At 31.3% G+C, this 24,508-nt stretch overlaps 1 protein-coding gene and 1 long non-coding RNA gene across 2 annotated transcripts; both read right to left on the bottom strand.

Moving 5' to 3' along the window:
* Positions 1–1,016: 1,016 nt before the first annotated feature.
* LOC132716960 (transcriptional regulatory protein AlgP-like) lies at positions 1,017–5,501 on the bottom strand. The gene is made up of 4 exons (XM_060700304.1): positions 5,342–5,501; positions 2,226–2,832; positions 1,626–1,814; positions 1,017–1,254 (listed from the first exon to the last, which is right to left on the bottom strand). The coding sequence occupies exons 1-4, from the start codon at positions 5,382–5,384 to the stop codon at positions 1,212–1,214; spliced, it is 882 nt and encodes a 293-aa protein (XP_060556287.1). The 5' UTR covers positions 5,385–5,501; the 3' UTR covers positions 1,017–1,211.
* Positions 5,502–21,189: 15,688 nt separating this feature from the next.
* LOC132716959 (uncharacterized) lies at positions 21,190–23,649 on the bottom strand. The gene is made up of 3 exons (XR_009623889.1): positions 23,433–23,649; positions 22,303–22,405; positions 21,190–22,035 (listed from the first exon to the last, which is right to left on the bottom strand). It is a non-coding gene; the product is annotated as an uncharacterized LOC132716959 (long non-coding RNA).
* Positions 23,650–24,508: the final 859 nt, after the last annotated feature.

Below are 24,508 nucleotides of genomic sequence, written 5' to 3'. Positions count from 1 at the left end.
TCCATTGTTCTTGTATTGTATAAAAATGTATAATCATAAATGAGGTATTTTGAAATATTGTTTGAGCTCGAAATTGGAAATTGGTAATTATTGTTTAGTTCTCTAGGAAAGCCAGTTACGTGGGCCGATTGCCAAAATATGACCAACATTGTATTGAAGTGGGCGTATTAACCCGTCGCTATATTTTTTCGTTCTATACATATATGTATTTTGCTTTATAATTTGAATATATTGTTCAAGTCCTTAGTTCTTACTTAAATTCTTACAATTAACCCATAATCCGTATCCACAAACAATCACTAATTACAGTCTTTTACAATCTTGTTAAAACATCTTTGATTAATATAGTTTGCTATTGTTTAATTTCCCCACAAATCTGCATAACGCATGCGCACTTGAGAAATTGACGGTGCAAGCTACTGTTTTTGTAAAGCTGAAGAGCAAATATTTTAGCAGTAAATAATTTTTTTTCTTTTACGGACCGCTCACAGTAGAGGCAGTGACTGTTAGCGTCCAACGTTTGACCATGACATTAAAAAGCTCCAACTCAATGCGAAATGTTTCTTTTACCCATTAACAATTCAAGGACGAATTTCAATATAGCGGGAACGTATGTCACCGTAGCTGCGGAACGGTGTCCCGAGACTTCTGGGTTCGAGTTTCGGTCAGGCTGCGTATTTTTCTCATCCTGTAAAACTTGTCTACACTATGTTCCAAAATAACAAGTATTGTCATAAATTGTTTGTATTTGTCGTATATGTATTCTTAAAAGTATTTACTAAAACAGACAATTCTAATGCAAGAAATTACTGCATTAACTATTTATTTGGGGATATTGTTGGCACATTTGATACGAGGGAATGTCGTACTTGGACACAGAAGTGTACGACTGGTGGGAATGGGTGCTAAAAGGGCATATGTAGAATAAGAATATCTGCATAATATCTGCATTCCAGTCAAGAATAGTCCTATGGTAGGGAAACGTAAAGTAAATCGAAAAGAAAATAACATATAAATCAGTTTTCGCAACCTTTAATTTTCTGTGATGTTCATATATATGACAATAACTAACAACAAAGTGGGAAAATTCAGATATCCCAAAACAAGCTCTAGACACAAAATGTGAAATGCTACTGGCATGTAGTATGACGTCATTTGATAGTGTGACGTAACTCTCGACTTATAATCTCTCTTGTTCTTCCCTCTCCCCCTTAATTACATGGACACGATGATGTACAAGTAACTGTCTTGCCCCTGTAATGAATGATTCATATAAACATTGATAAATCAATCAACAAAGTAAGTTGTTTCGTGAGGATACATTATTGCTTCCGGTATAAAACAACAAAAGAGAAAACAATTAATATTATACGATTACATTCGTAAATACTTTGCATTATTACCGCTTAACATACCGATCATTTCTTTATTGGCATGATATTTATTTACGTTTTCTTTTTTTAGTTCGCAAATGTAACGTGTTATTATTTCCTTGTACCACGGGCAATGGTAACCATTGCTCTCTACAATGTATGCTGCTTTTGGTGTTCATTGGAACCATTTGTTCTGTTTTGCAAAAGGGAAAACTAAAAAAGGTTGCTACGATAGACAATTATTTTACTTACTCGCACATTGCAAAACATTCGTTTGGAAGGTTTTCCTCGTTGTCAACACATACTGGGCTATATTCTTCAGCATTACAATAATCGCATGGTCCGGCCCATGGGTTAGCTGGAACAACTGGTGCTGGTGCGGCTGGCTCGGGTCCAGATCCGTCACATGGACAAGCGTTTTCACAGTCACGTGGTTCATTTCTTCGAAAAAAAATAAAATAAAGTTGTACAAAATGTTCACATGTTAAATCTTCAAACTATAACTGAAAACCATAAAAGTGAAAGAATATCAGGTCTATACATCAACGAGATCGAGAAAGAACGAAAGTGAATAGTGCTTGCGTTTTAATCATTTTAAGGATATAATAATAATAATAATAATAATAATGATGATGATGATGATGATGATGATGATGCACTGGATGGTTTTACAGTTTAAGGATGGATTGGTGAAAATATGAAATTAAGGAGATAACAATTTGAAATAGAAACAGCCGCAGAACTGAAATCATTGTACATAATTTATTAATCTTTTTTTTTCTTCTTTTTTTCTCTGTTTTTTATTTATTTATTTTTATTGCTAAGAACATTATTTCTGGAATTAAAACTCACCGGCATTTTCTGTAGCAGTCGTTGTCATATTCGTTTCCGTAGATGGTGCAAACTGGTTTGACTGGGTCAAATTGACAATAGTAGTCGCAATCCTGTACTGGGGCAGCGGGGACAGCGGGGGCAACTGGGGCATATGAGAAAACTGGGGCAGGTGCAGCTGGTTGTGGCACGTATCTTCTTGCATCAGGCCAGTCTCTGCTGTTTGGAAGATTGATGTCAGGGTTGTCATTGAAACGACGTGCAGCCGGTGGTGGTGCGCCTGATCGTGTACGGGTAACATATGCTGGTCCTGCAGCTGGTCTAGCGGCGGGTCTAGCTGCTTTTCTTGCAGCGGGTCTTGCGGCGGGTCTAGCTGCGGGAGGAGGTGCTGGTCTGCCGACAGGAGGAGGTGCTGGTCTTCCGACAGGAGGAGGTGCTGCCCTGCCGGCAGGTCTTGCTGCTGGTCTTGCGGCAGATTTTGCTGCAGGAGGAGCGGCTGGTCTCATACGGCGGCCGTCAGGTATGTCAGCCCCTGATGGCAAACCAAAGTCAGGGTTGTCATTTGGACGTGATGGACGTTTTCCTTTCCTTGTTCTTGTCGGAGGACCTTGTGATCTAACAGTTTCAACTAAAAATAGTAAATAACAAATTGTTCTGATCATCAATAAAAAGCTGTCCTTATTCATACAGTATAACATATATCATTATCAATCAATAATCAATTAAAAACTTATTCTAAAAACATATGATAGATTTGAAAAAAAAATTAATGAACCATTACGGGAATTTCATTAATAGTATAAGTATATAAGTCGTATTATTCTTATTTATTTATTTATTTATTTATTCATTCATTTTATTTTATTCTGTTTTATTATATTTTATTTTATTTTATTAACAGGTACATGTATTGCATTGTAGTTCCTCTAACAATAAAAAGCCTGGACAAAATTATGCCATATCTTAGATAAACAAACAAAAGATGAATATATATTAAAAACTGAAATATGTGTTCCATTCAGAATATTAAATTTGCTCCTCATTCAAACTGATGTTGAAGTCAGCAAATTACAGAAGTGTAGATTATCAGAAATACTTGAATATATGAGCCGTGTCACGACAAAACCAACATAGTGCGTTTGCGACCAGCATGGATCCAGACCAGCCTGCGCATTCACGCAGTCTTATCAGGATCCATGCTGTTCGCTATCAGTTTCTCTACTTGTAAAAGGGTTGGTAAGCGAACAGCATGGATCCTGATCAGACTGCGCGGATGCGCAGGCTGGTCTGGATCCATGCTGGTCGTAAACGCATTATGTTGGTTTTGTAGTGACGCGGCTCATATAATAATTGTTTGATATTATTACATGTATTTTGACATGAAACATGTTGCTCCTTGACATGCAAACCAATCGTGTGTCCATTACCTCCCACACATATAAAATGCTATATATATATTTATGTGTTTTATACATTTGTAGTCTCCTGTAATTCTGTATAGAATGGTTATATACATGTTCTTAAGATATATTTAATGTTGTATTATATTGTACCATGTATATAGATGAGACTTTAATAAATAAATAAATAAATATGCTATAAACATCATGTAATGACATGCGTTTTATATAAATTATCATTATCTACGTGATATATTATTGTCATTTATCGATTGGAAAAGCAATTATTTAGGTTTTTATATCATCATAATTTTCATTTATAGATAATCGAATGTAATAACGAATGAATTGTATGTGAAATCATCGTAATAATATAAAAACAATTTCATATGATGATGATAATAATAATTTCTTTTGAATTTTCAAAAAAAAAAAACATTAAAAAATGGAATTGACAAAATTTACATGTTCTTCTGAACGCTTTCATAATGTTCTTTTTAATTTCATTATACCTTAATATCAATTTAATCGTAATATTATATATTAGTTTGCTATCATATTGGATTAAATTTAGTTTTCTCTGATCAGACTTTTTGTTAAATGCTTTACATTTTCTTGGTCTATAAAAATATAAAATTAATACTTTATAAATCGTTTCGTTCGCATGAGCCGGTTCATATAGTGCCTTTGCGACCAGCATGGTTCCAGACCAGCCTGCGCATCCGTGTAGTCTGATCAGGATCCATGCTGTTCGCTTTTAGTTTCTCTACTTGTAATAGGGTTTGTAAGCGAACAGTATGGATCCTGATCAGACTGCGCGGATCCCTTTAAAGCCTCTGACTGGACTGTACCAAATTTAAAGCAGAACAGTCCATAACACAAATTCAACAGGTGTTAAATTTATGTGTAACATGTTAACAAAATAAGGAATATTTGCGTATTATGTTACGAAATAAAAATCTGTAAAAGGTTTGATCACTCGGAATCAGAAACAAAATAACATGAAAATTTGAAAATTGCAGACTCGGTTTTATGAGCCTGTACATAAAGCATTAAGAAAAATGTAACATATCTTAGGCCCCCTAGCACCGGATGTAAACGTTAATCAATTTTCCACCTTTAAAGTGTTGAAATCAATGATCCCGAAGGACTAGAAAAATATAACAACACTGGTGTGAAGTACGGGGCGACGTTTTTACAGCTGCCACACGGCAATATTTATTTAACGAATATTGTTTTAATCTATTCTATCTAATCACCTGTTTAAATTATTTTGACATTCTTTCTCAAATTTATATTGCCATTTATATCGTTTAGATAAAAATGTAATAATTATGTCAAAAGTTGATGTATATTTAATTATATGGAATAATTAATAGCGTCAAATCATATCAACTTAAAACCAGATTTTTCAGTTAAAGAAAGATTAACAATAACTGATATTAATTATATGTTTAGTCTGTCTGATTGATTTATTCATATTGCCAAAGGTTTGTTTTCATATGTCTTTTACACTTTAAAAATATTAAGTTTAAACAATATATGTAAAAATCTGTAAAAAGCAGTTTGACTTCACATATTATAATAATATATGCAAAATTCATAAAAAATGTAAAATAAAAAATAAACCAAAATAAAGTTAAAAGAAAAACAATTATCTTTTAATTTCGGTTGCATTCATTTTTTACACATTTTTTCTTCTTTAAAAATATAATGCTACAAACAATTACAACGAACCTGTTACTATCACTATTAGACAAAGATACAAAAATCCTTTCATGTTTTGACCATCAAATGTACGCACGGAATGCTCGCATCTTGCAGCATTCCCAGCTTAAGTACCGGTCAAATACACGCATTGGTGCTTCCAACATTTTGTCGGCTTTTTGCAAGGCAAAATGTTGCATAATTAACGTCTCACCATCAGTGGGTTTTCTCTCCTTAATTTGACAAGCAGACCCGCTAGCGTGCGCCATTAAACGTCGCGGTTGATGACATGTTGCCAAATAAGGAATATACCAATTTTTTATAGGATAAGTTGGCGATATATTTGCTTGTTGAAGATATTGTCAAATTGCTATATTTATTCGACATCAAACATATTACATGCTTTGGTTTATTCATTTATAATGCATGTGTACTCGGCAATAAATGATATACTGACAAAAATTAACATAGTGATAAATCATGATGACATGCAACAAATTATTGTTGTTGTTTTTTCTCCCCTTTCATCTTTTATCTTTTACCTTAATATCTGTTTTGAACTCTTTCCGAAATGATATTATTATCGCTCAATACCTTACTTGTAAAATGTCACGTGATTTGTTTCGAAACTAGCTGAAATTTCTTCATTTTAGATACATTCGTAACCATTCTTAATTGGTATCGCATAATTGCATGTTGTTGTTGCTGTTGTTGTTGTAAACTGATACTTTTTATGTAGGAAATGACATCGGGCCCAATTGCTGTCAGGGTAATCTGTAATTGGCTGTCGTTACAATGCTGATGCAAAGGTAAATAAAGTTTCCTTTTAAAGGGAAAGGCTTGCCCAACTGTGCCATCATCCCATTCCTTTAAAAATGATTTTTTTCTGGAAAAACCTCTTTATGATAAAGAAATAATTATAAAAAAAATAATAAATTGACCTTATATACCAGTAAAAAACAAGGTATCAAAGTTTTTACAGGTGAAGAGGGTCAATTTATTATCACTATTTATTTTAATTATTTGTATATCATATAAGGTTTATTTAGGATTTTTTTATTTTTTTTTGTTTTCGAAAAAAATGTTTCACTATTAAAGGGGTAGGTAGGGTTACCCCAAGACTGGACGAGCACCTGTGCCCTTTTGTGTCACCAGTGTTATGCGTGCAAATTTGAACAAAAGAAGGACGAGAAATCTACTGATTATAACTGAACCGGAACATACTGACGATAACAGTAACAACGTTTTTTTGTAAAAACGAATTTTTTTGTCAAAAACGATTTGAAATATATTCTCTATTGTATAAATCTAATATAGAAAATAATCAATCGTAAAAATACTAACATAGGCTCTCCCACGTGGAGGAAATAAAAGTATCTATCTATCATACTGAAGGGCAACAATTAGTGTGCACATTTAATTTTTCACTTTTTTTTCGCAGAAGGAGTCATTCGTTTTGGCAGTTGCTAATTTCATTTAAATAGCAGCTGTATAGACAAGTAAATACACTAAACGGGTACCAATTAATATGCATGTATCAACTATGTTACACCTAAAATATCCATGGATCACAGATATACCGACAACACAGGATGCGCTATCAGTACATCAGCACGTGGTAAGGTAAATGATATGCATGAGCTATTTTTAGAAAGACAAAAATCAATCATAAAAGAAACTAACTTTTGCGTCTTGAAAACGAATTGAAACGGAACGTTTTCGTTTATAATTTATTTCTTCCTTCTACCGATTAATCAAGTAAAAATAGAAATCCTATTTATAAGAACAAACTTGGATTACCGAAGTAACTAAAAATAGCTTAGATTTCCGTAATATAACTTCGTCTGATTCCGCAGTATGACGGAATCGCTCGAATTGTCACGATTGCAGCGGAAACCTAGATGACCATGCACTAAAAAATGTAAGCAGGAAACCACCTAACCAGAACAACTTTTCCAAAACAAATGGCTTGCGGCTGTGGCCGCGAGCCAAAAAGAGATGATATTAAAATTAGTTCTCAGTTTTCTTCTTGGTGTTATATGGTAAAATCATGGTCGAATCTTTTCGCAAACTTGAACATTAAATTTTATTTTGTACTTGAAGAGCAAGATGGATTTCGTTCATTAAATATCCCTTTTGTAATAGCCATATTTTTTTGCATGTATAGTAGAACTTCGATAAGTCGAGGTTGAAGGGATTTGCATTAAAAAAATCGACACATGGGGACTTCGACTCATGAATCGCATTGTATATTATTAGTTATAAAGATCGTTGACAGGTAATATGGCTCTATATAAACGACTATTTGTCCCGAGCCGTTAGGCGAGGGTTATATTGCAAACAACCGTTTATATACGGCCATATAACCTGTCAGAAATATTTATAACGAATTTATAATACAGCAAGCATCATTTTTAGAGGAATAAAGCGAGATTTCTTTATAAATCGACAGCAGCCGTGTATATAAAACTATATAAACGTCACGATTATCCAATGAAAAGCGACGTTACAAACGTGCAGTATTATAAAAAAAACTATATAAACGTCAAGATTATCCAATGAAAAATGACGTTACAAACGTGCAGTATTATAAACACTGACATAATTATATTATACCAGGACGCCTTACTTCCTCTGATGTATTTTTACGGTTTATTTCTTATTCTTTCTTTTTACTGGTAGGAAATGTTGATATCAGTGTCTCAAATTTGCATCTGTTAATGTGACCGCATAGCTTGAGGCATTTCAGTGTGTCTCTTCAGGGAAAACAAATGTTGACGCTTAACGAATTGCAAAATAATGCGTCGAGTTGACGAACTTTAAATTGACTATTATCGAGCTAATTGTTTTACGTGACGAAAAAATCACTTAATATGTCAAGTTTATCTCATCCATACAAATCTTTGTTCTTTATGTCAATGACACTCATAAAATTTATGGTTTTCACCTTTAAATGGACTCTCAACATTTTTGTGCAGGTGGTAAACAAGTGGTCAGCCGGCATGAACTTAAACTTGTTGGGCAATCTGATGTGCATAATAATAGAATAATAATTATCCTAATTGAATAACACATCTTACAGAATAAATTATAAATAGTAATGTCGAATCAGCAGTTTCTTTCGTATTGGCGATGAACATTGTACTTGTTTATGCTAAATAAATAGGGAATATTAAAGGTTTTCTATAAATATAGGATTTATTTTCATCGAGTGGTGTGAAAATAAATAGTTAATATATGATAATTTTCAAAACCACAAGATGAAAATAAATTGTGCATTTATAGAAGAAAAAACTGGAAGTTTCTGTATATTATATACATTTTCTCTTCTTTTTTCACATAACAATTTGAAAGACTTCCCCTTAGCTGAATTTTGAAGAAAGTAGTCCTGCTAGACACCAGTGAAAATACAGAAAAAAAATTTTAACTGCAGTGAAAAATATTTTTTACAGTGAAAATACAGAAAATGAAAATTCGCAATTATTTTATCAATACTTCTCAATATATCATTTATAAAGATATAATAAAATATTAAATTGAGCTGAATTCAATTGGTCAGAAGGTCCAAGGCTTATGTATGCATTTGTACATACCGCGTGCGTTAAAATAAAACTTTTAGTGAAACAAACAAAGAACATATGATTTACATGAAGTAAAAATAATGACATATTTAATGATTTATTATAAACAAATGTTTTAAATCTACGCCAAGGCATTGACAAAGTAAGTACATCAACTAACTAACTAACGTTCAAAACTGATTTCATCTTCAAGAATTGCTTTGACTTGACGATGAAGCCGATTCACTGCATCTCATGGGGGTCAAACTGAACAATTTATACAGAACTAAAATGTCATACTTGTCAACAATTTAATTAGATGACTTTCAAAAAAAGTTGTTTAAAATCTTTACTGTCGCGGATGTGTATGTCACACTGTCGGGATGCTGTCTCCATCTTGGGATAAGATTGATTGTATGAATGACTTCTTCTGTTGTTTTTTCATTTACATTTAACATTTTACAAAAATTTGTAAACAGGAAAGTAACAAATTAGTCCCGCACTAAATGTATGCCGTAAGCAAATTTGAATTTCTATTTTAAGACTATGTCGATCTATGTAGAGCTATTCAGTTTCTTAAGATGTAAAACTATAACTCGCAAATTAAATATAAAAACTTTTATACTTTAAATTATTATTATTGTTGTTGTTTTTGATGATAATGATGATGCTGCTGCTGTTGTTGTTGTTGTTGTTGTTGTTGTTGTTGTTGTTGTTGTTGTGGTGGTGGTGGTGGTGGTTGTTGTTGTTGTTGTTGTTGTTGTTGTTGTTGTTGTTGTTGTTATTATTATTATTATTATCATTATTATTATTATTATTATTATTATTATTATTATTATTATTATTATTATTATTATTATTATTATTATTATTATTATTATTATTATTATTATTATTATTATTTATCAAGGTACAAATATCCAACCAATTAAAGACAGTCCTATATATATTCAAAACACATTAGCTGAAGATTGAATACAATTGAGGTAGGAAATAAACAACTTTCGACCAAAAAGGACATTGTTTTTTCTGCAGCATTTGGAAAATAAAGAAATTAATTTTTATTTTATTTTTAGCATTTCATAAATACTAACATTTATCGATGCTCATTTCTAAAATAGGTACGTGCATGCGTTTACGTGTGCCTTTTTACTTTAAGTGTAAAACTATTTTGGTTAAATTCATAACTTTTGCATCGTTATTTGTTTAAAATTTACACTATTTTGTGACATAAAAGTCGTTCCGTATTATTTAACCATTCTATTGTAACATTTTATAAGAAACAAAACGCTTTTTAACGTTGACATGCACAGTAAAGAATGTGTTTCAAACCGTTAACTTATTCACGTGAAATTATTTACGGGAATTATAACGCTATAATTTGAAATTTGTATTGCAAGAACTATTTTGGTAAACACAGAACAACGCATGTAAAACGAAAATGTTACGTTTTGTTGAATACAAGACATATAGTCTTTTAATTTATATAAATTAACTTCAGGCCAAAAACTGTCCAGTTCGTCTGCATTTATTTTTGAGCTGACGTAAGGAAATCACTCACGAAACAATAAACAGATATTGATGATGATCCTCTTTCAAGACTCTAATAAACATCAAATGACGCACAGGTATGATAGAAATAGCAACACTAAAATGTCTAGTGTGTTTTTATATAAATGCCAACTGATAAAAATGTCATTGTATTTATAGCCATAATAAATCTGACGTTTTACCACGAAACTAATAATAATAAATGAGTAGTCTATTAACAGCGTATAAAAACAACATGTCCTTGAACTTTGACCGTATGAAACATTTCTCAATATACAGAAAGGTCAAAGACTTCTAAAATCATTTACATCAATAGCGATAACATTTTTGTTATTTGAAAGTCAAATAAAGATTTGAAAGGATGAGCTTGAGAGGTTGTGGCATTTTAAGAAATCAAATTGTTTGGGTTTTTTGTGATCTTAATAATGCGTATTTATACCGATATATTGTCCAATTTTCAACCAATTGGATAACTTATAGAAGTAATTTTTTGGTATGTGATTGCAGTTGAACATAAAATTTGTTGTTAAAAATGCCAGGGTTCGCTGCATCCTACTCTAGAATAAATATATACCATAGAGCACAATTTTCTGAGCTGCTAATTTAATATATTATCACGAGTTGTTGTTTTATATTGATACCTTGCTTTAGATATTTAAAAATATATCAACTTTTTAATTAATGTAGCATTAGTATTGAATTTAATATGTGTAAGAAGCTTGATCATTCGGAATTTGAGCTCCATTTCATATCCAAAACAAACTTCTGCGTGGTCTCCTTATCGTAGTTTATGCGAAACGACATTTGAACAAAATTAGATAATATATAAACAAAATTACAAACATTCAACTCAATAAAAAATCTTGTCCAGACTTTGCTGAATTTATGAATTGGAATAGTCCTCTTTGAAACTGTTTGACAGTTTAAAGAATTTCAATATTAAAATACAAAATTCGAGAAACAAGCAGTTAAGTCTTAATGGACTAATTTATCATTGTTCTTTTCTGATTTACGAAATCTCATGTTGATAAGAAGGGATTCACCCTAATCGCATCTTCCATGTGAATGTTGAAAAGCTAATTTTAAAAAATACAGTTTTATATAACACTTAGTTTTCTACAGCATTTCTGACGAAAAAGAAACATTATCAGTTCGGATTCAAAACGATTGCGATTTTATAATCGAAAAAAAAAATCAAATTTAGCATTTTCCCGTTGTTAATATTCTAGAGAAACAACCATATTGCCTTTTTGTTTGTATGTTTGTTTGTTTGTTGTTGTTGTTGTTTTTTTTTTTGTTTTTTTTGGTGTTTTGTTGTTGTTGTTGTTGTTGTTGTTTTTATATTACATGTTAAAAAAGGTTAAATTTACTCGAAATCAAATAATATTAATGCATTAAACATTCCAAATATGTTTATTGCATCAAAAATACACAGACAAAAGACGCACTCACAAAGTACGTAAAATACGATTCTTTACTAAACATCCAAGATTAGTTCTTGCAGATTTCACGTATTTTGGTAGATTTCAAGAACATTCATAGATTAAGAAAATAATTACATATGTAACATGTGAATTTCTGCAAGGTAGGTCAAGTATAAAAATAATGTTTAAGATATTTTTCTATGGTCAATACCTGTGAACATGTAAACAAAAAGTGATATTTGTTTTCAATTAGCCTTGACGAACAATAAAAATACATGCTTTCGTGTCTAAATATGTGTATTTGTCTGTCCTTTAAAAATAACTCGCAAAACCGCGTGCCAAGTTCGATTTTTATGTCCTTAACATAGTCAAGATGGTGTTCAAACTCAAAATTGACAGAACCGTATGTTTCCGGCCGACTAGAACTATTTGTGTAACAATATTAGCTTGGAAGATAAATATCTAAATTAATGACCGTATTTTGATGATAAAATACTCATTTTACGTGACTAATAGGTTTTCCCAAATGCATGACTGTCCGCATTTATTTCACACATGTATTATTTTATCTGAAGATTCCAAATGCATTTGATATATTAACGTCAATTTTAGTGTGTAAAAGGTTTTGAAAAGAAGTAATCTTTCATTGCATATCAACAATTGTATTATAGATGCTTAACTCTCATTTATTTACTTGATTGTTTATTTACTTATTTATCACGTATTTGATCATAAATAATTCCTTTTTTTATGAATATATAACATAAGCCGCCGTATATAGAGTGTCAAAATTGATAAATTTATCATACGGTCAAAATTGACACATTATACTTTTCTACAACATTTGGAATGAATTAGTTCAACCAAATGGATTGTCAATAAACTTATTATGATCTACGGTCCATTTCAAGTTTTGCGTATATTTTCAAGATAAAAATATTCAAGGAAATAACTAGTAAAAAATTAGCTTCTATGTATATAATCATGTCAAAAAATGAATGTTTGAATATTTCCGCTATTATATAATCAATCTTTGGACTTGTGTAAAAAAGACATTTTTAGCTTCTACTTTATTAAAAAAATAAAGCGTATTGGATTATAATACGCACATTTACTATAAGAATTTCAAATAGTAAAACAAAAATAAAAGATTGAAATGCATCATTTAAACATTGTTAGAAAATATTCTTTAGCAGAAACAATTTAAATATCAAAGTTCTAAGCGATGTAGTCATAACATAATATGAATGATGAATAATTATTAAAATATTTTGTTTGAGAACACTGTATTATATCTTCTATATAAATGTATGTAATATCGGATCATGTATATCACAAATCCAAACAACATCCATATATAATTCTTTCATGGTGTGTTGGTATGTCTGATACTAAATAATATCGACGCAATTATTTATTGTATTACAAACCTTCCATTTTAGACCAATTCACTATAAGTACGTAACTACTATATTGAAGTGCGTGCTTTCTGTTTTTGTTTTTATTAGAACCGTAAAGATATTAAAATGTATAAATTATGTATTATGAGTCAACAATACCATCTGTACATACAGTTTATCTTTCTTTATCTTATTATTACACTCATCTTTGTCCTAACAGAAACAACAACAAAGCCTTGTTTGTTTGTGTTGTTTTCTTATGTCAGACAAGTTCATTGTTTCAAAGGGCACATTGTTATATTGAATTTATGTACCGTACCTTTTTATGGTCATTGCATAAAGGGTGTAAAACAATTACTGATGTAAGTCGCCATAAAGCTGTTTAATTATGTTGTCATACACCTAGCACGACATCTGGTGTGATGTAACGCACTTGAAAATAAATGAGAAAACATAATGAAACGTTCGTAACGGTAATTAGGTGTGTCTAGCAATGATTTCGCACACGTGCGTCGCCCGCTTCATCGGATATTTAGAAACATCTTTCTGACAATTTAGGTTCTTTGGTGTGATTTTGTTCAAAATACAAACACAATATCTATCAAATACAGGCATTCCCAATATAGTTCTTCTAGTAATTAAAATGATGAAGATAAGTTAAAAATATCTTTAATATATAAGGCTTTTTTTGCACGAAAAGTTAAGTTTATACAGAATTTATTTTATTTCAATTGTGCCGGAAGCTATAAGCTTAAAGATACTCCTGGAACTAACCTGTACTGATCTAGTAATAAGTAAAACGTTTCTTGCTCAAGAAAACAACGGCTTTCCCCCTGACGAGGTTTGAAGCTACGTGGCTAGCGATCCACAGACGAACTGGCTATCTGGCTATCTCACAAACCCATGATGTAATGTCAGTGCATATGTCTTTCGCTATAACATTATCATTTTACAGAAAGTTAATGCATGTGCACTGTTTTCGGGAAATGAAAAAGGATGTGACGTAATTGGAAAATGTAAAATCTTTAGATGACATTTATCAATATATTTTTTTTTAAATATCAGTTTAAGCTAGAATTTAGAACAGCTCAATAAACCAAAAGAATTTTTCGTTAAGGTAACTTTTCGTTAAATCTTCGTTCGGAATGTGCACTCTTCATAAAATTTGTAGTTGGCCCTGTGACATCATACAGTTTTCATCTTAATTTCATGAAAATATATAAGTGTGTAATACTGGTAAGTTGTTTTTATGATCTCCATATTGCTATCTAGCTAGGAACGCTGTTGATAAAAAATCATTTTGTTCTGAAAAAAAAGTAAACATAATGAACAGACTAACATAATTATGTTTTTAAACATAGATTAGTGAACATGTATAGGTACTTGGAATTTTATGACATCTTTCTTAAAATTTGTTCATTCTTTCGCTTTTTGATAACAAAAATACATAAACTAAGGGATATCTAATTAACAAGAAACCCTTAACTTTCGACTTTCCCCAATTGCACTTTCCTCTGTGCCGATTTGTCTTTTCTTTCTCCAAATTTTGTTTCTACGCAAACCTCTTTTGCTTTTTTTAAAGTTTTTGCGTGTTTTAAGTCTTTATTTAAATTTGAAATAAATTATAACATATGCTTTATTTTCTTCTTTGTTTCTTCTGTTGTTTTTGTTGTTGTGGTTTTGCTCCAGACACTCAATGAAACTTAACTAAACAAGAAAAATATTTTTGATTTAGAAAACAGAGAACAGTATTAAGATTTTAAATGAAGACGATCAAAGCATATTTCGAAGATTTAAGCATTTTTTTTTCTCTCAAAACATTGGTAAAAGGGTAACCTCCATTTAGAAAGAATGTGAAAATTGCGCCGTGATCTTTCCATAAATAAATACTGCAAAAACAATAAGTGGCAGTTCTCTATAAATGAACTTTAACTACAACTTTAATGTCAGATTGTTTTCGTTAGACAATATATAATGTATAAGGACATTTATAGCACTTGGTAGGAATAAAATAATAATAAAGCTACTAAATACGTATCTAATAAAAACGTCTATGGGCAAGCTGACAGTTGTCTAACTATATCAGGAAGTATTCTATGTCATAAGTTGGCTGTTGTAATTCCTACGTCACGATGGAACATTTGTGACGGATTTTTTATATGTCAGGATAAGGTCCTCGACTGATATCTTGAAATTATCTTTGGTCCGTTCGACTTTTGTGTTTGTACTGTACATGTAAAGTAAATAACATGTTTTAGGTATGCAAGGAAATATTATCTAAAAATAGTAGCTACTTTAGAAGACATCGATCCTGATTTAAAGCCTGGAGTTTGTTAGATTTCAATAAAAAAAATACCGGTATAAACACAATAAAAATAAGTGTTCAGTTTTCGTTTAAGAATTCTTAAATATACATTTCAATGTTCACGCTTTGGTGTGATAATTATTAAATTTGCTCTCTATAATTGCTTGCACAAAAAATACTCAAGTTCATTATTTGTATACCGGTATCTCACAGAGCCCGGAATGTTATCTTTAATTTTGAAGGCATTAAGTCCTGCTTCCTAGGTTTGCATAAATATCTCAGTTTTTATTGAATAATTATCAATATAAACAGTTCAATATCTATTACACGTGCTCACGTTTTGGTGTGTTTTTATACAAAACGTAAGCAAATTTTGTGTTAAAATGTGCAAAGAGGTGAAGGCGAAACATTAAACATTGTGTAGACTTTACGTTAATGCATTTTTGCACATTTTTAATACAAATTTGACCAATATTTTGCATCTATTACATGTACATGTATAAGCTTTAGTATAGCAGTTTTCCCTCTACTTTTTTTTCTTTCTTTTTGTGTGCATGAGTATGTACGATAGGTGATCAGAAAATACATATACTTTCTATATAAAGTAAAAACTGTGACAGATATTAAAAATTTATCTATTTATTTATTGTTCTAACAACTCAATTGCTTTGCGGATAAAATACATGACTATGCTCAATTATAAATTAATAATTTGACAAATTCGCTATTGTGGTCTACTTGAAATCAAACTGAGGAAAAAACGATAACTGGCAATCGACATATATTCAAGTTATTAATGCTAAGAAAGAATGCATTTACTACATGCACTTGTGAAGATATAGCCAAATTATGCAGTTTAGTATGAGTGATAATTGCACTTTAGCTCCCTATGTCTGTACCTTGTTAGATCTGTTAATTATGTGCGGACGTCTGACAAAAAAAATCGTAAAGAAATGGAATGTAAAGTGAAACATGACAGAGGAGAGCGATCCTTTCTGTGAAATTTAAACTCTTGTTGTGCGCATTTGTAAAACAAGTTTAAAATTTTATATTGTCAGTCCCGAGATGCATGGCTTGTCATCATTTTTGACATAAATCTGGATGATGTTTGTATATCTGAAAGCTGTGTTTCCGTTCTTGAGTGTAAAAAAGACATGCCTCCGTAAAAAAATCAAAATAAATTAGAGAAGATGACATTTTGCTTGAAAAGACAATTAATATCATCAAAATATGCGCATTTAAATTTATAAATAATAAGGACATTTAACATTGTAATAATCTAAGCAAACAATTTTGAAGAAAAGAACAAAACTATATACTTCATTTCAAATTTATGGCTCTAATATGGGCCACAATTTTTGCACCCTGCCGGACTCCTGTCGTAGTACCATCGACTGTCTCTTTCCATCCTGTCATTCGCAAATTCATTTCTTTGTTCGTTGGTTGCAGGTGCCGGTAACAGTATTCAATGCATTCTGTTAACAAAATGAGGCACATCCTCTAGAGTTATTCACCACAGGTCAACCAACCATCCCGTGTTATTAAGATGACTTCACCTTGACCAGCCGTGTTCCTTTTTCACGACGAGCGTGCCTAGGGAGAGATTTGGTTAAAATGAAGACTTAATTCTACGACAAATGAGAAAACACTTTTCGGCACTACCTTTATGTAAATTGGCAATCAGTTTGTAGTTGCAATTGTCTAATCCCTGATGTAAACAATTAATTGGGACACGCAATCGGTACAGCGGTAATAGGTTATCTACATACAAGAAGTGCTTTGCCTATTACCATTCATGGCATGGCACTAGATTCAATGTTTTCATTATTTAAAAGTAATATAAATATCCAAAAGTAGTTTACTGCAGGGATGCCGATGCTAAAAATAAAACCTTAACCAGGCGTTGTTTGAGATTCAAAAGTATCAAAGATAGTTTTACAAAGCCAGCAATCCATGACGCCGTTTAAACTGTCTGTCAACGTAGAAACGGCTATCGTTTATTTTATTTACAAACATGATAAGTTATGATTAACTATTAGAATCAAAGGGAAATGAGGCAAAGACAATTTTACATTATTTCCTGGTGTGTTTAGATGTTTGTGTAGCAATAGATATTTCCCCAAAGCCGGGACAAATACTGTTTTGCTAAATTTTTGTCATGGTTAAACGTTCAGCAAAAATATGTTCGGCATGGTAATTAATGGTACAACATGTCAAAACAGTAACACATCAAGCATGTTTTGCAATTTAATTACATATATAAACATATATAATCGCTTAAACTGTACCTAAAACGCCAAGCCTGTCACAAATGTGTTATTTTTAGGTAAACTAATTTATATTTACATGGTCTGTCATGTGCAAACATCTTTCCGGATCCAGTCAAAGCGACACTTACTTTCCACAGCTTCTAATGTCCAGGGGGATAACTTTTATATGGGGACTATTCTATATTTAAATGGATGTTTGTCTTAGATACATTTTCAACATCAATTTTATTATTGTAACTTCTAATATAAACTTTGGTTAATCAAAAAAAAAGGCCAAAAATCACATACCGTTGATTATAAAGCACAAGGACCTCATTTAAAAGAGTTGGATCATTTTACAGGGGAACCATAGCAATAAGAAATATACATACGAGTCCGAGTACTTATTTATTTGTTATAATTTTCATTTACACTGGGTTGCTAAAGCAGAGACATTCTTACTGTAGACTGTATTATTGTTGATCTTTTTGCCAGAGAGATAAAACGTGCCGTTTTAGGTATCGACTTTAATAGATTTTGTGCTTCTACGGAATAAACCTCAGGTTTTTGTACTGCCCAACTATTGTAAATGGGATAATTTCATGTTAATAACATTTTTTTTTTCAGCTTCCATATTTCGGAAAATATTGCTTGTAGAACATTGGCGGCAGAACAGGCATCTATTATGGAATATCTTAGTTTGTTTTCTTCTACAAAAGTTGATTTACTTTATCCCGGCCCGTCACTGATAGAAATGGATGTCTACTACTAGTTTAAATACCTGCATGAGTATTTTTAAACATATTTATATCTAATGAAATGAGTTATACATGTATATTTATCAAACAAATATGAATATCTGAACCACTGAACTACGTCAATACATTATAACTCGTAACAAACATAGAAGACGGGGGCAATATGTTTGCTTCTTACTGTTTATTAATCTATTTTTATCTTAAGATAAAATTATATTAAAGCATTACAAGGCAGTCATTCATCTTTAAGGCATTTTGTGAACACTTGATTGGTCATGTTAAAAGTTAATGTTTCTATATCTGGCGGATTAGTCTCATAAAAACAAAACACTTCACAATCAGTAATATTTAAGCTACATAATTAGGTTTCAAAAGGTCAAACTGTTCTTTAAAATTTGATTTTCCCCAAAACACGCGTTATTAATATAGAGAGTTTATCACAAATATATATGCTGTTCTTTTACTTGGGGACCATACGCCGCATTTCATGGAATGGCACTACTGTATCACATTGAGGTTCCATGGTAACCGCCGTATGAAGACATCTGCGGATGTTTCTAAATTCAAAATTTCACCATTTTCGTGTTAAATGTTGAATTCTGCTTAAGCCGGTGCTATGGGGCGTGAACGGTAACTTGCACTTTCCAGTACCGTCCATGAACAGGCTCAATCAAACCGAGCCTGCAACATTTTCAATTTTGTTATGTTGGACTTTCTTTAGGGATTCTGGTTTTTTTCTGTTTTACTACGACACTGATAAGCCTGTCACATTAGCATCATCTTGTTACATACTAGTAGACGTGACCAGGCAAATGTTTCGTAAAATGCCTCTTAACATGTTTGAACCCCTTTTCAATGAACTTCTCAGAAATCAGTTAAATATTAATTAAATTTTTCATATATCACATGCTCGACCAATCTCTTAATCCAATCTCTAACATTTCTCCCTTCATTTTTAAACCAATCGCCGTCAACGTTACAAACACTTAAAGGGAATCCACTGAGGTTTAAAAGCCTAAAAACATAACATTTGAAGTTCTTACATAAATGAGCTGGGGCTCTTTAAACAGAAATATGTGCAAAGATAGTTAAGAGATATACTTTGAAATAAATTGGAACTTTTCTTAGCCCGACTTGAGTGAAAAGCGTTTAAATGCTTTTTCATTTTGGGCCATTTTTTACAATTTGAATAATTATTCTGGAAAAACGAAGTGCGCGAATGATCGGAAATTTTGCTCAAAGATTAGTGGTCTAAACCTTCATCAAATGGTTCATTTATCTGGAAAAAATATGTCCAGTCCAGTCATGTCAAACAACCTCAGTGGAGTCCCTTTAAGTATGACTCAAAGAAAATATTAAATGTTTGGTACCCATGTATCCAATAATAAATCTTGCTCAAAATACTACAAATTACTATTGATATGGATGCTTATTTAACACCTTATAAAATATAACCAATGAACTTACAGTGTTTACATCACGTGATGTTCCAATAAAAACTCATTATTGGATCCAATCTCGTTTTTAATTTCCAGTGTTCAACAAACCGTACCAAATGCATATCGTACCCAATAAAGCCTCGAATCAACCCCCACATAACCCAGCAAAAAGAACCAGTGGCTAGGAGCCCAGGAGGACCCAAAAAAAGTCCTTTTGCACTTGAAGTATTTTTGTCAAATTTAAATATAAATACAAATATGGTGGTGTGAAATAAAGAGGTCATTATATATTGTTGTGAACAATACTGATTCTATTGGCTCGTACACAGCTGCAAAACCTTTATTCAAATCGGTTTGCGCTTCGTCCGATTTATCGGTTTGACTGTGTTGTACTCGTTCAGTAGAATTCAGAATTGTACTCAACAATGTATAATATCATCATAAAACTCACCACTTTCGGTCCAATCAAAATTTGTAGCTTAATGTTTTCCAAAACATACCATAGTTTTTTTCAGATGTAATAAAAAATAAAAATTGCTATAATGAACACAATTAGGTTATTTTATCTATATAATTACTCGGATTACAATATGTATAATATATAGATTTTTATGACAAAACACACTAAAACAAAAACAAAAAACAACAGAAAATACAGCAAAACAAAAATAGTACTGAAAAAACTATAATAAAAACAAAATGAACTTTAGCTTTATGCCTTGTTAAATCTTTGAATTATGTGAACATTTGGGTTTTTATATATACGTATAATAAATAGGAACTTATATATCTAAATGTAAAGTGAAACTTGACATGGCAGAGCATTCTTCAGCGTGAAGTTGAAACTCTAGTTTATAGTTCAACAAGTTACAGATTTATTCTGCCAGTCCCTATATGCATTACATGTCATAGTGTTTTACATAAATCTAAATGATGTTTGGATATCTGAAAGCTGTGTTTCCGTTCTTTAGTTTTAAAAAAAGTATTATTTATGTTAAAAATCACAATAAAGTAGAAAATATGACATTTTAGATGAAAAGGCAATTAACAATATGAAAACATGCGTATTTTAAATTTTCAAATAATAGGAAAATTTAACATTTTTTAACGATATTAACAAACACTTTTACAGAAAAAAGACAAAGTACCCAGCAAACAAAAGACGTTGTACCAACGTTGTACTGACGTTAAACCCTGACGTTGGGTAAACGTTGGCAGAAGGTTGGATTTGAAAGTTTTTTAGACGTCAGAAACCGACGTCTATACAACGTCATAAAATGACCTTTATCCAACCTTTTCTGACCATAATCCAACCGTTTCTGACCATTATCTGACCATAATCCAACCTTTTCTGACCATTATTTGGACATAATCAAACCTTTTTCTGACCATAATCCAACCTTTTCTGACCATTATCTGACCATATGCCAACCTTATCTGACCAAATTTTCTAACCATGATTTAACCTCATTCAAAACTTTTGGAATACGATTTTTTTTAATTTTAAAGCTCTTTAATAGGGTTAAAAATAAGCATTATTATGATTTTAGCAATTTATTTCATACTCGGAATCACAAGTACAAAACAAGAAATGTGGTACTATATAACAAATGCAAGATTTACATAATATTTTTTGAAACTATTTAACTTGACGGTATGTACTTTAATAACGCTTCATGTATTAATTAAGCATGTTAAACAAAATCCTTCTTGAATATTAACACTGACATTTTATATAGCAAACATCCATGCATGTGTTTTTTCTTATATCACCACTGAACTGATCACTCTGAGTTTGGGATTTTTCAATCATCTATCCAACTCACTAAATGTATATTTGTCTTTGTATTTTATAACTGAATCTAGATCTGAATGTTAAATGGAACAATATTCTGAATATTTTGTTATAACTATAAATAGCAATGTTCATGTAACTTCATTAGTATTCTAGCTTCTTTCGTCCTCCTCCACTAAGTCGATCTGGGGCATACTTTAAGCGTATCATTACCGTCTCCAACCTGAGATCTCATCACACTTTCTGAAATTAAAAAAATAAAATAATCAGTTACAAGTGCAAGAAATTAATCACTTTTACATATTATAATTAAACGAAATTCTAACAAAACTCTCCAACTACTTAAAAAGATACATGCACTTATTATTTTTAATTTAGTTTAAACCATGTAGTTTCGTTTACCTACTGTATATATCTATTAATTTTGATAAAAATGGCTTCGTGAAGAATTTCATTATAAAATCAAGGGTAATAAGATCACTGTATTTTCTATAATATTTTGAAATATACCTGTCACAAAATCTTGGTAGGTTTTCATTTTTCTTTTCCTCTAAATATTTTCATCTTCCTCATGAACTTTTGACACATGTTGAATTATCATAATTTTCACAATCTGAAAGACGAAATATAATCGTTTTAGAATTTAACCATGTGGTGAAAGGATGTTTGTCTAATACAATAGGCAAAATCAAATTACTATTAATCTTAGTTAATTCATAAGCGCATGAAAAACTGATATAACAAATACCGAATTAATTCTACTCCCGCAAAAATTGATATTGTTATTTTTTATATTCAAAGTACTTTGTACAAATGCTCATACAACATCAAAGAAATTCACATGTTACTGTCATTTGTATAGATATCATCTCTGCCCAGCATGATCTGGTCTGCTAAGTGTATATAGGACAGACTGGCTTAGTGTAAAAACGTTTTATGATACGAGCATACAACTTGTTGATAAGCAGGCTAATTAACAAACTATTACTTTTATTGATTTATAACTATGATAATGTGTTTTCTGATTGATAATATGTTGTTTGATTACATTAATAAAAAGATAGCTAGTCAAATACAATGTGCTTTCAGATATATCTTACAAAAGTAGTATCATATACATGTATCAAATGCCATGACTCATTATCATAATACATGTATAAGAAACACATGGTATGCTTACAGTATGGGTAAAGTACTACAATTAACAACGAGTAGTTTAACAACTACACAGATATCAAACTCAAACTGCATCTGATACATGTGTAAATGACTGGCCCCTCATATAAGTGAAATTCATGTTGATAAGAAATAAGAGGAAATTTTATTTACCTGCATTTGAATAATAAGAGTCTTACGTACTGCATTTAACTTTTTATTGATTTCAATTGCTAGGATATTTCCTACCATTGATTGTGCATTTATTTGGCATGGCGATATAGTGTGGGAAAAATGATCCGATTATACAGACTGTTCTATAGCAAATGATAAAGTGTTCTTACGTGGAAACAAAAATATTTATCTCGCGTAATCACGTGACATTAAGTTTTACCAGTCAAACATTTCAATGATCAAATAACCATCGAATCCATGCAAACATGCGGTAAATTAGCATTGAAAAACAATATATAATGTTTGCCTACCTTTTTCTTTTGTTTGGAATACACAACTTTGTCTGTCAACCCGTCGTTTTTTGTCCGCCAATACAATTGAATTTCAAATCCGATAAGTCGCAAATTCGAATTTACTAAATTATTTACCACTATAAAATGAAGCCCTCAAAAATGATAACAACTTCATTGTAAATTATATAAACACTTCTTAGACTAATTCGAGGAGATAAAATATTATTTAAACGAAAATAGAGCAAATATTTCATACTGATCTGCGACTATCCGTTTACAGAGCGCCACCTATCGAATATCGTACGTTAGCCACCCACGTGATACTGTTGTTTTGATGGAGAAAATAAATATATAATGTTCCCTTTCTAAACTTAAACTTAAAATTCTCGCTGTTTATGCTTTCATTTATATATATATTGGTTTCATAAATTAAATTTACCTATTGTCAGATTACCGACCAAAACCCGACGTCGAGTCGACGTCAAAATGCAACGTCTGTTAGACGTCGGGGATTCAACGTCGATTTGACGTTGTATGAAGGTCACCGACGTCGTGACCAAAATTCAACGTTGATCAAACGTTGGGTCAACGTCAGGTGTTTGCTGGGTAACGCACCTGTAACAATTTGGCAAAGAAATCTGCTTCATTTCGAGTGGTCGAAATATTACTTGAAAGAATACTCGTAATATATTATTTAAATCAATGTTTATACGTTAAATGAAAGTATATTTGTAATTAGATTACAATAAATTGAAACATTTGAGGTTGGCAAAAATTGAAAATTTGATTTCGTCATTTTGTTATTTAATAACATCGAAGTAATGGTTTTTAAGATACATTTTCATCAAAGAATGAGAAACAACTGAAAAGAAAGTTTTCCTGTAAAATTCAGTAATTTAGGTTTCAGAAGTTAAAGACGTGTTGTTTTTCATAAATACAATATAATCTTTTTATCCTCAGAAAATATAAACAAAAAATGTATGTTGCTTTTTTATGTTAATTTGTGATCTTTTTATCATATCTGCTCATTGAGAACATTTTAATCACTATTTCTTTGTGAATGTATATAATTAGTTAATATGTAAATTATGTTA

This window comes from Ruditapes philippinarum, unplaced genomic scaffold (genome assembly GCF_026571515.1).
Source record: "Ruditapes philippinarum isolate M1 unplaced genomic scaffold, ASM2657151v2 ctg2142_1_1_1_1, whole genome shotgun sequence".
Taxonomy (NCBI): Eukaryota; Metazoa; Mollusca; class Bivalvia; order Venerida; family Veneridae; genus Ruditapes; species Ruditapes philippinarum.
The sequence above is the reverse complement of the archived record's forward strand: the minus strand, read 5'-3'. Positions and strand labels throughout refer to the sequence as shown.

Bases quoted from the DNA above. Each gene is read 5' to 3' on its own strand.
- LOC132716960 (XM_060700304.1), bottom strand. From the start codon at position 5,384: ATGAAAGGATTTTTGTATCTTTGTCTAATAGTGATAGTAACAG. The intron at 2,833-5,341 runs GTTCGTTGTAAT...TACTATTTTTAG, and splicing joins TCTAATAGTGATAGTAACAG to TTGAAACTGTTAGATCACAA. The intron at 1,815-2,225 runs GTGAGTTTTAAT...TTTTTTTCGAAG, and splicing joins GACTGCTACAGAAAATGCCG to AAATGAACCACGTGACTGTG.